Here is a 17,164-nt window from a genome sequence, read left to right on the forward strand (position 1 = left end):
GACGATATAACAATGAGATGAAGTTTTGTATTGTGACCATTTGAGGGCAGACCTCTGTAAACTACTGGCGCCTACTGGTGCGTTGCTCGCTGAGAAGGCAGGATCCATCAAGCAATGCAAGAGGACATTGGATTGGTGCGTCCGTCTGGTCGATCAAGTACTGGGCAACCGCGCTCAGACAACCAAGCAAAGCTCCATGGCTTTTCCCTGGTTCTGCTAGCAGATATGTCACCGACCGCTTCGGAGTGAACACATGGTTGGGCCTGAGAAGAAGAGGAGCACTTGCACAGCGTATCGTAACACCACAGTTTATCCCTCAATGCTGTCCGCCGGTTCTATTCCGTCTTCCACGAAAGACCTGAGTGTATGCGCAGCCAGCGGTTGGCAAGTCTGCGAGGTGGATGTGATGATGGAGCGCTGCGAGTAGCGGGTTGCGCGCCGGGAAGCGATGAGGCACGCTGTGGAGCAAACGTACGTTTTGTCGTGAAACAGAAGACTGCCTTTGACGAGGTTAGCAAAGTAGCTTGCGCAAGTGTAGTAGGTGATCTTACCTTTACGAACGATTGAACCGTTATAGTGCGTGAACGCTGCCACTTCATCCAGACTTGCCGTGTTGTACACCTGACAGATTCGATATCACTACTCCATTGAGCCATCATGTTGGTACATGCATCATCAGGGTCGCCGGTGTTGTTCAGTTCTTGACCCGCCCAGTATGACGATCGCAGGTGTCAGTAACAGACAAGGTGTCGCTCGGTTCCTGATTACTCCAATTGCGAGTGTAGCGTTTCGAATAGAGAGTGACGCGACGCTGCGTGAACAAAAGATTTGCGGAGGCTTTGCGACCTGTTTCGTCCGTGGACATAATGGAGAGTCTCTACTCTTTCGATATCGGCACCGAGAGTTGAGTCGAGGTTCTGGACACGGAAGGTCGCGAAGCAGGCTCCTGTCGTGCCGGTGTCGCATCTCTCTTGAGCATTGACTGCCATTTCGATGTGGTGATCTTGAGTAGATCTTGAAACAATGTTTGGTCGGAAGGAGCCGGATTGCCGTCTAGGTGGTACATTATAGGCGAGGTAAACGACAGTGGAGAACAATGTTGAGGAGACGTGTAATGTGAAAAATGGATGAACGAGTACGGGGGAGCCGGTAAATACTTCGGAGCAAATTCCGATTTCGCACTACTCGTGCCTGGTGCCACCTGCAGGACGCGTCTTACATTTCCCAGCGGCACAGTCCAGCCCCGCGATTTTACGACGATCATCTGCAACCCCACGGTTGGGAGTTGGGGCTAGGCCGTGTCGCTGTTCGGGACGTTATTTAGTGGTAGTCACACCAATCACTTCTGCGTTTGACTGTTGGTTGTCAGGCTTCCCGTGAGTCGAGGCGCCAAAACGAAATTCCAGTCCACGATGGTCGCCTTTGAGCCGTCGGTCTTGGTCACACGTCGGTTGCGATCTGGCGACACCGACAAATGATGCCCGCGTCATTACCTTACTGGTTGAGCGACTCACCGCCACCGAAGCCTCAGGAAAAAAGGAAAAAGTCCTTTCTGCAATAGAGCAAGAGGAATCCGTAAGCGACGTGGCAATCACACGCTCATTCCAAAGTGAGGCTGCAGCAGAGCCAAAGACGGAGACTACATCGGAGTAGCGCCGTAAGTATCCATTGTGCGACTTGCCCCAATTGCCATGATTCAGCCATAAAGAAGGTCGTATCATCTTCGAGCTTGATCTGATCGACTTTCACGTCTCGTTGAAAGAGCGGAGAATGACACCCCAGCGCTGCCGGACGAAGCGGTGAAAAGCTGCAAACAAGACATGCAGGTACGCGTATGCTGAAAAAGTACCTTTCGGAACGTGACGAGGGCCAAAGCTACGGGATCCCAGTTGGTGGTTGGGAAGTATCCTGGCCCCGCGCAAGAGCCAGCTGACGTAATCACCGGCGCGGAAGCTTGGGCGTGCATCTTCCCGTAAGCCTTCGAAGGCGCCCCATCGTACAATCGTATACATCACTTTTTCAGTTCCAGTGTCTCCATCAAAACCTAAAGTCGAAGGATAAATCGCACAATATGACAGCACGAGACGGCATAGGCTCATAAATCCGACGGGTGGCACTGTGCGGTGTTGGACCATCTGCACCTGCCCGGCTCATGACGAGAGACCGGACGCTTGCATGCGAAAGAGAAGCTACTCTTTGAGCCTCTGTGGATTCCTGCCTCACCAAGAGCAAGCACCTGTAGAAACACCGTAAACGTGAACGTGTGTAGGTGAGAAAACGGGAAACCGGCACCTATGGCTACACCCATCTGTGGATGGGATCAGAACACATCTCCAATTTCTGAAGTAGCATGTGGGGACTCCAGATTCTGTTCCGGAGTTTTGGAGAAGAGCCCTGGCCTCGCGCGCGCGGCGAACGCAGCCATGGCTTCACGACTCGGGTACCTGTCTCTGCACCTGGTACCCGGGTCATCGTTCTCTGGCACTGAATCCACAATCCGGTCCTTCGTAACGTCACCTCATCCAAAAGAGCTCTTACTGAAACTTGGCACGCGTTAACGATACGAGTGCAACGCAGGCGTCACCACTTTGTAGAACAGCTCCTCAACCAACACTTGTGGATGTTGTATCAATGCGTGCTGTTGGATGACAGTAACCGCGCCCCATGAATCGAACACTCATTTCTCTTTGAAGTGTGGCAACCCCACTAATGGCTTTTTGGTGTACAAACCCAGAAGGGTAGCACACAAAAACGCTGATCAAACACTACTGAGCATTCAAGACGCGATTACGTCTGCATACCTCCTTCCCGCACGGGCAGCCGCACCAGCAGGAACCGACGGATGGAACACGTTTTCACCGCAACATTGGTAGGTATTGAGTAAGGTAACTGCAGGTCGACAGCAACTCACTCGTTATTGGGCTCTCGCGCTTGTCGCTACCACCGAACTTTCATTTCCTCGCTCTCCGAGGATCGCTTTACTAGCACGTAACGCGCTCTTCACTTATAGCCCGGCTTGGTCAATTCGCAGGCGAATTCACCATCTCTTCCCATTCTCTTATCGAACCAACGGCGGGCGAACGCAGTGCTCTGGTAGTGGAGCGAACCGCAACCATGAACGGGCAAGTCCTCGATCAACACCATGACAACCACCAGCACTGACGCTGAAGACAGTGCACCAAACAGCCCAGTATCACAGGCGTCCAGTACGAATGACACAAAATCCGAGCACAATGTTTCTCGACTGCGGCGTGTCAGAGGTAGTATACCATGGCAGCTTTGGATCGTTGCTGTCATCGGGTTCTGGGAGAGGGCAACTTTCTGGGGACGTGAGTGTTTTGATCACACCGCAACATCATGCCTGAACTAGCACTGACTCTATTGCGGACAGTCACAGCCCCTTGGCGTATGTCGTTGCCAATACCTCGTCTCCATCAACTGTTCTGACTAGCTTGTTGTAGAAAACTACATGGAACATCCCCGGCATCACGATATGGAGCACACCCCTGGTGCGCTTAACCTCGGCCAGACGACGGCAACACGCATTTACTGTGGATTCTTCATAGTCTACTTCACAAGTCCTGTCTTCATAGCGCCGTTGGCAGATAATCATCTGGGCCAATACAAGACTTTGCTGATCAGCTTGACGGTATATGCCCTGGGATGTCTTGCACTGGTCGTCAGCTCGCTACCCTCCATGCTCGGTCGAGGCGCGGGTCTGCCTGGTCTGATCATTGCAATGGTCCTGATAGCCCTTGGTGGGGGTGGTGTGAGTAAAGCAGTCAACAACCATTCTTACGCGTACTGAATTTCTTAGACCCAGGCCATCATGAGGTCTTTCATCGCCAACCAGTACACAGATAGAGCTCCACGAGAAATGACGCTTTGCGGAACGCAGAACCGTTTGCTTCAATGGCTGAGGAGACGCGTGGCGCGAACATGTCTTTCGAAGTACTTACCAGCGTCGTCGAAAGGCGAACGGGTCGCCGTTGACAGCGAAATCACTCTCAAGTTCATTTACAATCTATACTTCTGGATTGGTAACGTAGGGGCTTTGTCGGCATTTCCGTGTGTTTACATTGAGAGGCACCATGACTTCGCTCCTTCGTATGCGCTGGGTCTTGGCTGTATCATCATCGCCCTTGGGATGCTGGTCTTCGGAAGGAAGTGTTTCGGTGCGCATAATTCGCTCATTTGGTACGCCTTGTGCTAAACATTACAGTCAACCCACCTCAGGAGGCAGATGTCATTGTACCCGCTGCGAAAGTTCTCAGCTGCGCCGTCCGCAACGGGTGCCGGATGGACCGCGCAGACCCAGCGTATCAGCGCCTGGAGAAATCCAAGGAAGTTCCATGGAGTAGCCAGTTCGTCGATGAACTGACACGTGCGTTGGGCGCTTGTCGCGTGCTGTAAGTGCTACCACTTTTGTTTCTCAAGCATACTAACACGTAGACTAGCCTGGCATTCATCGTCTTCTACATCTGCTTCGACCAAATGCAGAACAACTTGATCTCTCAAGCGAGCGATATGGATACCGGTAGTACACCCAACGATGTCCTTCCCGGCATGAACCAAGTGGCATGCATTATAGTCAGTCCGTTTGTGGAGTACGTCCTCAACCCCATGCTAGCCAAGCGGCGCATATATCTGAAGCCAGTCACTCGCATTGCCATTGGCTTTTGCTTCGTCGTACTCTCGATGCTGCACGCAACCATAGTGCAGCATTACATCTACGCATCCCCGCCCTGCTTCGACCACCCAACAGACTGCGGAGACCGCCAATCTGTCGCACAAGATCGGCCTAATGTTTGGGTACAAGCGCCGCTTTATTTTCTCATAGCGACGGGCGAGGTTTTCGCCATGACAACAGCCATGGAATACGCAGAGAAGCACGCACCCAAGGAGATGAAAGTGCTCGTACAGGCCATCAACATGCTCATTACGGGGATAGGCTCTGCTATCGCGCTAGTCATCGCGGAAGGGGCGCGCGATCCATACCTTACTCGATTCTACGGTAGTCTGGCAGGAGCCATGGCCCTCACAACCATCATTTTCTACGTGGTGTTCCGCAACAACGACAATGACGACATTGCTACATCTCCGCACGGTTCCGCAGATGTGGAAAAGGGAAACAGAGACGCCACGCCTACACCACCCCTGACAGCTTCACCGTTTCGATCACGCGAATCCTACCTGAGCGTTCCCACGACAGTCAAAGACGAGGGCATCGAATTAAGAGTGATTCCACCTTGCAGACTACGACAATAATTGAGCGACTCAACACCACTATACTTTAGTCACGCGACGAAGCATACGTTGCCCAAAAGTCGCGTACGCCCCTTGGCTAGCACTAAGTAACGCGACTTTTCGTTACGGCTGTATATACGCAAGTGCAGGGTGGCTTTGATGAGGATATTGCCGTGCAACGCCAGCGAAGGTTGGATTGGAGACAACCATTGCGTCTCCAAAGTTATATGAAGCCATTGACACGGACATCTTTAGGCGGATCTTCTCGAGATCTCACCCCACTCAGGGATAGAAGTAGACATGTACCTCCCGCAAAGCATTCAAAATAAATACTAATAAGCCTACACTGCCTTACAGCGTTGTAAACTTTTGTTTTAATACTCACAGATCTGGTTGAACTGATAAAGATGCCTCAAGTTGATATCATGGCTCACAGCCCCCGTAGATCCAGCTTTGCGACCCGTCCGCCAGACCCGCTGGCCCAGCAAACGTCTCTCTCAACGCACTCGACAGCATCGAACGTTCCATTACCGATAGGAACCCAATTCCTCCCTCCATCGATAGTGACATCTGATCCACTGGTTCCAACTGCAACGGCTGTTTGTCTCCTGCCTGGCACCCAACTGACACCCGATCTATATCCGCGCGGAAACGAGTCAGCCTTTCGCCAGCTGACGCCGCCATCGTTCGACCAAGACGCCGTGTTGTTGCTGGCTGTAGGTTGCTCATAGTCTCCACCGACTGCGATACCGTGACGCGTATCGCGAAAACGTACTGAGAATACACCGGCAGCGGCACCACCAGAGATGGACGAGTTTGCGACCTGCCAACCATGACTGACGCTATCGGAACTTGTGTAGAAGATTCTTCCTGGATCCACGCCGCCACTTGCGATGTACCATCGCCCCGCCGCAGCTTCAATGCATGTTCCGCTTGCTGCGAAGCCGAATTCGCCGTCCAGCGCTGGCGGCATCGTGTTGTTCGAGACAATAGACCAGTGCGCACCACCATCCCACGTTTCTAGCAGACGGAATTTGCCGTCGACAGGATCGCTCATTGCAACGCCGTGGCCCTCTCTACCTGTTTTTGTCTCGAACGCCATGCAATCATAGAATGCTGTCTTTTCCTCATTGATGAACGTGGGTCTCCAGCTCTTTCCGCTGGACATTGGCGCGCGAAGTCAGTATACGTGTTGCATGTAATTTGTTACGAGCAACTCACCCATTGTCCGTTTTGTAGATGCGTGACAAGTTTCCCTCCCCGATCGATAAAGCAACAGCTTTTTTCTTGGAGAAAGCCTGGATATCGCGGAACTGGAAGTCTGAAGCATTCTCGGACACAAATTGCGGGGACACGTCGACCCACGTTCTCCCGGAGTTGGTGGTACGTAGGATGGTTCCAGACGTACCGGACACCCACAGTACCTTTTCGTCAACAGGCGAAAGGCCACGGAATTGTTGTGTACTGTTTGTGGGTGTAAGCGTCCATGAGAGAGGCTTTGTAGGCTTTGGATGCGCGAATGTGAACGAAGCGATCGAGAACAGGATGGATAATGTCTTCATGATGCAAGCACTCAGGAACAAGGCAATATTGTATACAACAGTCGTCTCAGAGTTAAAGAGATGATGCTGGAGAGATTAAGTACCTAATCAAGCGCAGCTATCGTGCCCCGCAACGGCCTTTAGCCTTGATAGGCAGGTGCGACATTCGCCACACCAAAGTAGGGGCATTGAACCCAGCATCAAAGACTTGATGAAATACATGTCTTTCGGGCCATGATGGAGTATCTGCGCGAAGTACGCAACTTTACGTCTAAGCAAAGCATCCAACGATGTTGAATTTGATGTTGCTTGCACAGTTCACATATAGCGCAATGTAGGTTTCGGACCGAGATCGACCCAGCCGCCTGAAATGTAGCAACTTGAAGGTTGAGATGTGGGAGGGACCTTGCCATCATGACTTATATATCTGCATTCGCGTATTTGTTTCTGACATGATATATGGACGACGGAAGAGTTGTTCGCTCTGACTACTTGCGACACTTGTCTGAATACCGGAAACATGCGGCCTATATTGAGTATCGGTAGCCTACGTCTTCGGCATAGCCAGGCAAACTCCTAAAAAGACTGATTGGATAGGTGTCGATGGGTGACATTTTGGAAGTCGAGAGTTTGCATCACGTGAAGCTTGGAGAACCTCGATCATGCCAACGACAGCAAGCGGATTCAACGATGCATGTATCGAACATCTTGCAATTTAGAGCTAGGTGATAGAAGAGTTTGAAGAGAAAAGACGCAACACGCGTGCTCATTGATTAATCGCAGCTTCGGTAGCTTTCAAAGCTCCAACTACAGCAAAGCATATCATGGGAGTGACTGCGTAACTGATCTGCCGGTGGGTTAGTGGATGCTACCAGCTGACAGTATCTGATGGTTTCTTACTGTTAAGAATTTTGCAACAGTCATCTTCATCGACTCCGCGGCACCTGTAACATCAGCTAGCGCTACCAATATCATAGCAGGCGGACCGGTCGGCATGAGCATCATCGAGAACCAAAGCATAGGGTCTGCATCTAGAAGCTTCGTCTTCGAGGCGATTGCGTAGATCAAAGGTATGCTTATTCTGTTGTCGATTAGTCGAAGCTTCCTCCATGTAGCGGGTAAATAATCTTACAAGGGCCAGATGATGAATCTAATCAAGGTCACGGTCGCCAGACTACCCTTGTGCACCTCCCCACTGTGCTCTCCGCGCTTCATGCGCAACAGGCTCTTGCTGAGCTTTACCCCAACAACAATGATCTGCAACGAAGCAAACAGATCACCGATATTCTTTATCGCCGCCGTGATCGACGCGTTGAGATAACCACCCTCGTTGCTAGGACTGAAAAAGATTCGATGAAGCGCGGGCGTCAATCCGATTACTGCTCCGACGATAGCGCCGATCAAGGGAGCGTTGGCAAAATGCCATGTGATTTCCAGTGTCTCTTGTAGCCACGGAGACAAGTTGTTGAACCATGCTCTTGTCTTCAAATATCCCTTTACCTCCACGCGGTTTGCGGGCTTGGTCAACTGTTGTGGGAGTAGCGAAGTCTCCTCATCGACTATCCCATCAGGACCTCGCTCCATATCACTACTCACGCCATCTCCGTTCGCTTCGCCGTTCTCCGAATCATCGTCCTCTTCATGTGGTTCATTGGATGCGTCCTCGTCTCCTGGCCTCAACAAGCGCGGCCCAAGCGCGAAGGTAAGCGAGTTGCTGACCATTGCATTCACCAGGAAGTATGATTCGGCTCGATCCATGGCCTCACTGCCAGACTCGCCGCCAATGAGTATGGCATCGAGAACTTGGGTTTGCTTGAGAGACTGTATGAGGAGGAGGGGAAGAGAGGTCGTGTTATTGAAGGCGATTGCTGGTGCTACCCAAGCTGGCAGCTTGAAGAGGCGCGTAAGGACGCGGCCGACGAGGACGGAAAGTAGTGTGTAGGATATCGACCATACTAGCAATTGTGGTAAGCATATAGTTGACGAAGGCCCAACAAAGTATACTTACTCAGAACAGGCACATATCGCACTCCGGTGTCCTGATGCAGATTGGAGCCAATTTTGTAGATCAACAAAGCCGGCAGAAACATGCGCACGCATAGCTTCGACACCTCCTTCGCCGCGTTGGGCGAAAGTAAGTTGCATTGTGCTGCGACAACACCAAAAGCAATGGTCAGGAGCACCGAGAAGGCAGCTTGAATGGCGCCGGTGAAAGGTACGATGAGTTCGCCTGCAGCCACACCCATGATGGGAAGAGACGTCTAGCAGTCGGTAGCGGAGGAAAGTCCGAGTCGATCGTGTGGTAGCGGTGGTCAGAATGATGTAAAGCTTCGAGTAGTCTTCAAGCGTGAAATTAGGAGGACAGAGTTTAGCATCATCGTCGTCGTCGCGCACGCGACCTGGGCCGCGTTCCTGGACCATGACGTCGGTGCAGCGGGTCGCCGTTGGAGACGCCAATCCCACGCCGCGGCGCTATCAGGCAGATTACTCCATCCATCGCGTCTCTTCGGGCGTCCATTGGAGACCCCGAGATTCCAGTAGGTCGTGTATCGGAGTTCCCGAAGATAGGTAGACTGCGAGCTGTGCTGTGGGCCAGAGTGCTCTTGAAGATGTAGCAGCGCCGGCACGCAAGACGCTTGGACGGTCACGTCGGCGGATGTGTGAGACGCTAGATTAGTCATCGGAGCTAGCCAAGCGCTTGGCGACTGCTAGAGCCTCACAGGCACGATAGGTTCACAGGCCAAATTCTCCACGCGTTCCGTCAAGAGACAGTGGTATTGATACACGATATAGGAAATCTAAATAGGAAATCTAAATTACGCCACCTATGCATAGCGCCTGCACAGAAACTCCGCTGACCGTCGTCTTCGCCGCAACATTACCGACGCGTCCGTCTCGCATCTCATCCCATCTCACAACACGACGCCCCTCTACGCCGCCTTCTTTGTAGCCTTGGTCCTCAACTTCATCATCAAGTACACCAGTGTGTAACTGCTCACCGAGAACAACACGACGATGCCGGCGTTCCTCCACCCATAATACTCCTCCGCAAGGTTCAGGGTCCGGAGAAAGTCCGCTCCGCTCTTGTACTGGCACACGCGGCAGTCGACGGTGGCATCGGGATTGAGCAGGTTGACACCGGATCCCATACCCTGCTGGTAGACTGAGAGGTATTCGCCGCAGGTCTGGTTGGCAGCAGGGTCGAAGATGGCGAGCTCGCTCGATTTGCAGTCCACATTCGCAGACCAGGTGGTGAACACCAAGAGAGAGGACATCAGGTAGTTGAACGGGTCCAGATAGTAAAGCCAGTACCTCCAGAACGGCTCGAGTTGACTGTAGGGAACCAGAACTCCGCAGAAAGACACCAGTGTCGTGACGAAGAGAGGGTTGACGAGCGAGGCGAATACGGCGTTTGGAGAGTAGGCTGCGATCATCTGCCCGATACCAGTATACAGGAACTCGTAAACAAGCTGCGATATGTCAGTTTCTGCACCGTCGACGCTGCCATGAGAGGGGGGTTGCATACCACAACGAAAAATGTGCTACCAGCGTACTTGGCTGCACCAGGCAAACCTGCCGTGAAGTACCAACACACATAGTACATGACCGCACACACGACCAGATACGGAAGCTCCGAAACGATCAATCCTGTCACGAATGGCGCCCAGTGGTATGTCTTGCTCTTCTTCTCGCGCGTTTCGTAAACATCGCGGCGTTGAATGAACAGCGGTTGTAGCTGGGAGATGACGCCAGGGGCCACGAAAATGAAGCTGAATACAGTGAACAGTCGCAACTGCAAGTCCTGAAGACTATCGCCAATCATCCAGAAGGTGAAGCCGTTAAGTAAAGCCAAGAGGATGTGCATAATCACCTTGTTGTTGACGTAATCGGTGTTGCGGAAAAGCGAGACGTTCATACGATGCGTGACTATTTTCACTTGCTCCCACATGGGCGAGGCAAACGCATAGCCATCATCGACAGTACCCGGTGGGCGAGCGGCGGCTTCCGCAACGATCCTGTCAAGCTCTTCGGTCACGTCGTTGTACTGTTGGGATTCGAGCCAAACCCTGTTCCAGTCCGTGTTCTGAGACAAACTGCCGGAGACGACCTCTATCATGTGCTCGGCAGGGTTTGCCTCACGTGGACATGGCGCTCCCTTGCTAGCGAAGTAGGATTTCACCGTACTTGCATCGTCCCCGATATCGCCAAAGTAGACAGTCTTGCCACCCTTGGCGAGTAAAAGAAGCGTATCGAATTGCGCGAACAACTGGGCTGATGGTTGGTGGATCGTTACGAGGATAGCCTGTCCGACTTCCGCGAGCTTGCGCAAGAAGCGCACAGTGTTGTATGCAGCTTGCCCATCGAGGCCAGACGTCGGCTCGTCCAGGAATATCAGGATGCTGGGCTTCGCTACCAGTTCAACGCCGATCGTCAATCGTTTACGCTGCTCGATGGAAAGGCCAGCACCAGGTCGGCCGATGAGTGTATGCTCGATGTCGTGGAGTTGCAAGAGGTCAATTATGGTGTCCACGTAGCGGAGCTTCTCGTCTCGTGGTGTTTCACGAGATTGTCGGAGAAGAGCGGAGAACTCCAAAGCCTCGCGTACCGTGGCCAACGACTCGTGTACGTCCATCTGTTCAACGTAGCCTGCCGATCGCTGGAACGATACCGGGAGGTCTCGTCCGTCAACCATGATAGACCCATGGATCGTGCCGTCGGTCTTCCGCTGAGCGAGAACGTCGAGTAATGTCGTTTTGCCAGCCTACATACAGTGTTAGAGTTCATGACGCTCACAGTGGACGTTGAGGTATGACTTACGCCCGAAGATCCCATTAAAGCCCCAAGAGTTCCGGGCTTCACGAATCCCTGTACGTTGTCAAGGAGAACTCGATCGCCTGATGGAGTCTTGACAGTGTACGTAAGATTCTTCCAGGTAAAGATTGAAGTATTGCGGATGAGTTGGTTGGCGAGCGTGTTATCAGATCCGGAGGACGCGGAGCTAGCATGTGGCTTCTCATATGATTGAGACTCCTCGTCATCGACGTGGATATGCTGTGTCTTCTTCTGTTTCTCTCTTGGGATGAGGAGTCCACGGCCACCCTCACCCATCTCCTTCCATCTTGACGTGAACACTATCGTCAGAGCGACGAAGAAGACCCACCACGAGATAATGATACCGAGATTGCGCCAGAGATGGCTATGGCTGAAAGACATGGAGGCCAGGTAGTCATCCCCTGTGACGATGACAGCCCCGGGTCGTGCGCCATTGACGCCAATACACGACTGTCCACCTAGGTCTGGCACGTATCCTGGCCCATTGGGAGCGAGATTGGGACCTACACACGGTATTTGTTGATCGTGAAACTCGTTGCCTAGCAAAGCCTCAAAGGCGTAGGCCATCGGGTTGATCCAAAAGATCCAGACAAACCAAGGCTTCATCTCAGGCTTGATGATCATGTAACCCATATACATGAACAGTGCCGAGACGAGGAGACCTGAAGCTTTCGTCGCTGCATCAAATGTCGGGAAGGCGGCACCGATCATGCGGAAACAGGCAGTCATGGCCATGGCTGAAGCGAAGATGACGATCCAAAAGGTAAAGAAAGCTTCTGCGGTAGTCTTGAGTCCGACCATGAAGTATATGACGATTCCGAAGTGCGACATCTGGAACAACATCAATGGTATGTCGGTAGCGACCTGAGCGATGACGAAAGCGGCGGGGTAATGCAGTGCAAATGATCGATGTTTAGCCAGGACAGGCCGTCCAGTGAAAGAGTCTGTCACCTCTGAGAGCCCCATGTAGGCAGGGTACAAAAGGCAAAAGAACAGTGCGCCACCTTTGAGGAACAGACCGGCCGAGTGATCCGGTGCGGCGTAGAACAACGAACCAGCGACAAGAGCTTGGATGAGGGTAGAGACTTGCTTGACGATGAGCACGGGCTTGTCACCCCACAGCACCTGGTACTGTCGAGTAACGGCCGTCTTGACCTGAGAGTAGAAGCTCGTAGTGACAGCGGCATTCTTTGGAAGAAACTTGTGCTTCTCTCGGGCTATCATCTCTTTGAAGTCGGCCGTATTCAATTTCGCCTCCTCGCTGTCGGGGTAGTCGAGTTCCGCAATCATCGCTTGCTTGATGGACGATTGTTCGTACGCCGCACGTACTTCTTCACCATTGCGCGGGAACTTCTCCTCATAGCCTTCGGCGACGGCTCGCACATCCGAGATCGTTACGCTGGTTAGGAAGTCGGCTTGGTTTGCGGCTGGGTCGCAGAGAAATCCGAGATCTTGCATGAAGGGTACTGCATCCTCTCTTGGACCAAAATAGATCTGCTTTCCCTCATCGAGAATGAGCACCTTGTCGAACTGCTCATAGATACCGTTGCCGGCTTGGTACAAGGTTGCAATGGTAGTCAACCCAAGTATGTCGGTCATGGCACGCATAGCCTTGGTCCAATCCAGTGCTGTGCCAGCATCTAGGCCGCGCGTAGAGTTGTCCCAGCAAAAGACGCTGCCGCGCGTTGCGAGACATTCCAGGATGGAAACGCGTTTTCGCTCACCGCCTGAGACGCCGCGGATGTACTCGTCTCCCACCTTGGTATCGTGTGTGTGCTCAATGCCGAGTGATTTGAGTAGAAACTCCTTGTAGACTTTCGCGTATTGTTCGGCAGAAGTGATGTCGGGCGGCAGATTGTAGGGGACTTTCATGCGTGTTGCGAAGTCGAGGGTCGCACCGACGGACATGGTTGGGAAAAAGATCTCATCTTCTGTGTTCATGACTGTGGGCAGGTCAGCATTTGAAGTATTGCTTCACCAGAAGACTACGCACCTATCTGACCGCGGTAGGACTTGGCTTCATCACTGGACATGGAGCCAAAGGAGACATCCCCGTCAATTTCGGCGTAGCCCTGTCGGTGATTCGACAATATGTTCAGCAGTGAGGTACAGCCTGCGCCCGGATTACCCAAGACGAGAAGCATTTCTGGAGAACTGTCAGCATCATTTGGTTCGCGCTTGATGAATAGGCGCGACATACCTCCAGGCTTCACACATCCATACGAGTTGTCGATGATTGTCTTCATTGGCGCACCCTTTCCCCTATTTCCGAATGGATTCAGCTGCGACAGCACGTTCTCGTTGAAGACGGCATCGTTGCTGATACCCTTGACTGTGAGATTCTTCCATGTCACACCCAACTTCCGGGCTTTGCCGCCATTAGCTTCGTCACGATCCCTGAGTACTCTGACTTCTTGCGAGATAGGCCATGTTTCGCTGTGGATGGGTGCACTCTTGGAAGTGGGTAAGTAGTCTTGATCGACGCGCTCGGTGCTGTACCCAGAACTAGGAGTCGTTGGTTGCATTTGCAGTGCAAATTTGTGTATAGTAGGTACGTGAATCGATTGGAGGCCAACTGCAACAACAGGAAGTTTGGTGTTGGCGGCTGAAAAGACAACGGAGTGACGGCTGGATGGTATGGACCAGAGAAACTGCAGGACCGGTAGTCCATATAGTCAAGTACCAAATTTGCTTATCTACATCATTTCTTCCATAGATCTGAAGCCACTCCGTGCGCCATCTGGCAAAGCTCTTGGCCGGAGAGAGGTCGAACCGCATAATCTGTTGTGGTGGAGGGCGTGCTGCAGTACGGCCGTAAGGCCTGGGTCGAAGACACGGCCGTACCCTTGCGCCTCTTCGGGCCGTCACATATGCCCACGAGAGTCGGAGGATCAACGCGCCGCCAGACGCCTGGCTCCGACTCCGTTCCATAACAGATTTGAAATATAACCGCGAAGACCCGATCGCTTACCTGACTGCTGTTGTTTACTGATACATCTGTGGTTATTGTGTTCTTAGTCATGAGGAATTCGCCGAGGACGTCAGCTTGGATTTGGTCAAACAGCAATCTTTTGCGGATGTTTCTTGTGCGGTTGACATGTACTCGTAGCGATGCGCCTGTATTGGAAAACATGTTACAACCTTGAATGCCATCGCTTCTCGGATGCTTCTCAAGTGCATCCCATGTACGTCAGATCGTATTGCGCAAGGCTGGATACGTTTGGACCTCTCGGTGACCTTGTAAGTGTTTCCGCGCATGTATGCATCGTTATTGTGTGGGCTATAAGGTCGTAGACAAACCGTGCTGGCAAGCCGGAAGACAGAACGACTCGAAGATCGATGACATCATGTGATGATCGCCAATGATGACGACCTCGGCCCACGCTAACCAAGAGACCCCAAACTTCCGAGAGCCTACGTTAACGTTGGATTATATATTTTGCATATTTCTATCTTGATGTAGGCTGCAGACCTGTTCAAGCTACTCCTTGTATGAGGTGGACCCACATAACACGCCTGAACAGCTGCAAATACCGCTTAGCTTGTCGGCGCACAAACGATGCGCAATCCGCGTCACGTAGGCGCCGAGATATATGGTAGGTAAGAACGCCCAGAAATTGGATCCTACGATTTGAGTGTCCCTGAATCAAGACCAGACGGTTGCAGCAATGCTTAGCTGTATGATTTGAAAGTAGCTGACGCGAAGTTTGACCCTAGTCGAGCAAAGATGTTCTCCATCGAGCAAACAGGTACCGCGAGTGGAAAGAATGGAAGAAAGACTACGTAGCGTGGTGATATGAGAGAGCTACGAGCTTCTCTAGATCGGCTTACAATATTCCAAATCCTGTCGCCATACAACCAACTCTTTTACTTCTTCATTCTCTCGCTTCGCCGATCGGGCTTTGCAAGGTTGTATATCGCCAACGAGCATCGTAAGCATGTAGTACAATACGGTCCACGGAACATCCAGTCAAAAGCTGAATAAGGTTTAGTCTCCGAAGCCGACCACACGATCTCTCCACTGCGTGACATGCCTCTGTGCATTACTGGCGCAGAGCGAAGTTTGACGGAAGAGGCTTAGTCTCCGAAGATTAAGGCCCCCAGCTAACCGTGTTTCGAACTCGCGCTTTTGAGGGCTTGACCTTGACGCATGCCAGAATTGCGAGATGATCTCGTGCGCCTCTAGGCTGCTCGTTGGGCAACCATGTATATCACGTGCCAAACCATACGGTCAAGGTTGTAAGTAGCATACGAAGAATGCGCAAGTGCTTGTCAACTTGCGGTTGTATCCGGTTACCAAGGTGCCTGAGAATCTGCGAGATCATGCGGTACTCAGAGCCTCTTCCCATCGCTGTCGGAACTGTCCCTCTCCGCGCTGTATCTTGTACCAGAGCACTACTTCCAAATACGAACGAACCTCTACCCATGTATATAGTGCTAGATCATGAGCAAGAGTCGTGGCGTATGCACTGAACCAGCCAGATGTATCTGTGTCCTGCGATGCAACCATACCGATGGACAATACCCACAAGGCGATTTCAGCGTTTGCAGTCGCGAATGTAGGCATTAAGTCCTCGATATATCTCTTGAGTTCGATGACTAAGGTGGACTGTAGATGCGCATGCGAGAAGTATGTCGGTCCATGAATGATGAGCATGTATAATGCTATTGCGTATCGGATGCATTGGGAAGTCGAACATGAGTTCGAGTATTTGAGTTGTGATTTCGATGGTGACCAGGAAAGTAATTTGTGCAAGACGAAGCATGTTAAGTCATGCAGATGAGTAGTTGAGAGCTCTTGCTGGCGTGATACGTGGAACACATGTCGAAGCCGCGTGAATACATCGCCGATTGTGGGATCCATGTCGAGTTCCGAAAGGCCGAGTGAAGACTGGTCTTGAGAAGACGCTGGTAAATCCAACCATTTCGATATCGGGGCTATTCCGTCTCCAATATCCAGATGATCTTGGACGCTAAATTGCGGACTTTGCGTCAGTATCAATGAGACCCTGGATTAGAGGATTAGTAGAGCGACCGTAGATAGCGGACGATGAGTGACATGATTACCACGTGACCATTCGCGCTGTGAGGGGGCTTGTGAGTTTCAAAAGATGTATGCCGCCTCGCATTCGCACCATCTTCTTCACGCCATCGATGTGCATGTTACCAATTGTCAAATTGCCTTTGCCAAACTATAATTTCAGATGTCAGCGTATCAAATGAAGGGGCCCCAATGTTCAGAAGATCATCATACCTCTATGGCAGCAAGCGTTACGACCGAGTCCATGGTTTCGTCCTCATAAGCCTGAAGCGGGTCTTCAACTCGTCGCCGGACTAATGAAATGGAGTCTGCCATGAGAACCTCAGAGTTGTCGAATCCATTCTGAGCTCTCATCTCTATGTCCAACGACGCTGTCTGGAGGCTGACGTGGAACAAAGCGGAGTCATGTAGCGCAAGTGGCCACCATGACACAACGAAAGGGTTTGACATTGCGTTGAGATCCAATGGATAATACTGGAAGGCGATGTTTGATAAGACTATG

The 17,164-nt window shown here is 51.9% G+C and overlaps 4 protein-coding genes across 4 annotated transcripts; 1 reads left to right on the forward strand and 3 right to left on the reverse strand.

Moving 5' to 3' along the window:
- Nucleotides 1–3,493: 3,493 nt before the first annotated feature.
- Nucleotides 3,494–5,268, forward strand: J4E78_007742 (uncharacterized protein; the record flags this gene model as incomplete). Its single annotated transcript, XM_049368346.1, has 3 exons — nt 3,494–3,773; nt 4,223–4,409; nt 4,458–5,268. The coding sequence occupies 3 exons, from the start codon at nt 3,494–3,496 to the stop codon at nt 5,266–5,268; spliced, it is 1,278 nt and encodes a 425-aa protein (XP_049220000.1).
- A 409-nt stretch (nt 5,269–5,677) lies between these two features.
- J4E78_007743 (uncharacterized protein) lies at nt 5,678–6,415 on the reverse strand (the record flags this gene model as incomplete). Its single annotated transcript, XM_049368347.1, has 1 exon — nt 5,678–6,415. The coding sequence occupies one exon, from the start codon at nt 6,413–6,415 to the stop codon at nt 5,678–5,680; it is 738 nt and encodes a 245-aa protein (XP_049220001.1).
- A 1,139-nt stretch (nt 6,416–7,554) lies between these two features.
- J4E78_007744 (uncharacterized protein) lies at nt 7,555–9,034 on the reverse strand (the record flags this gene model as incomplete). The annotated part of the gene is made up of 4 exons (XM_049368348.1): nt 7,555–7,635; nt 7,689–7,869; nt 7,921–8,743; nt 8,797–9,034. The coding sequence occupies 4 exons, from the start codon at nt 9,032–9,034 to the stop codon at nt 7,555–7,557; spliced, it is 1,323 nt and encodes a 440-aa protein (XP_049220002.1).
- Nucleotides 9,035–9,718: 684 nt separating this feature from the next.
- Nucleotides 9,719–14,146, reverse strand: J4E78_007745 (uncharacterized protein; the record flags this gene model as incomplete). The annotated part of the gene is made up of 5 exons (XM_049368349.1): nt 9,719–10,258; nt 10,315–11,550; nt 11,607–13,564; nt 13,615–13,767; nt 13,822–14,146. 5 exons carry the CDS (start codon nt 14,144–14,146, stop codon nt 9,719–9,721), a joined length of 4,212 nt encoding a protein of 1,403 aa, XP_049220003.1.
- Nucleotides 14,147–17,164: the final 3,018 nt, after the last annotated feature.

Source organism: Alternaria triticimaculans (assembly GCF_023758025.1).
Source record: "Alternaria triticimaculans strain BMP 0046 chromosome Unknown scaffold_12, whole genome shotgun sequence".
In the NCBI taxonomy this organism is placed as follows: Eukaryota; Fungi; Ascomycota; class Dothideomycetes; order Pleosporales; family Pleosporaceae; genus Alternaria; species Alternaria triticimaculans.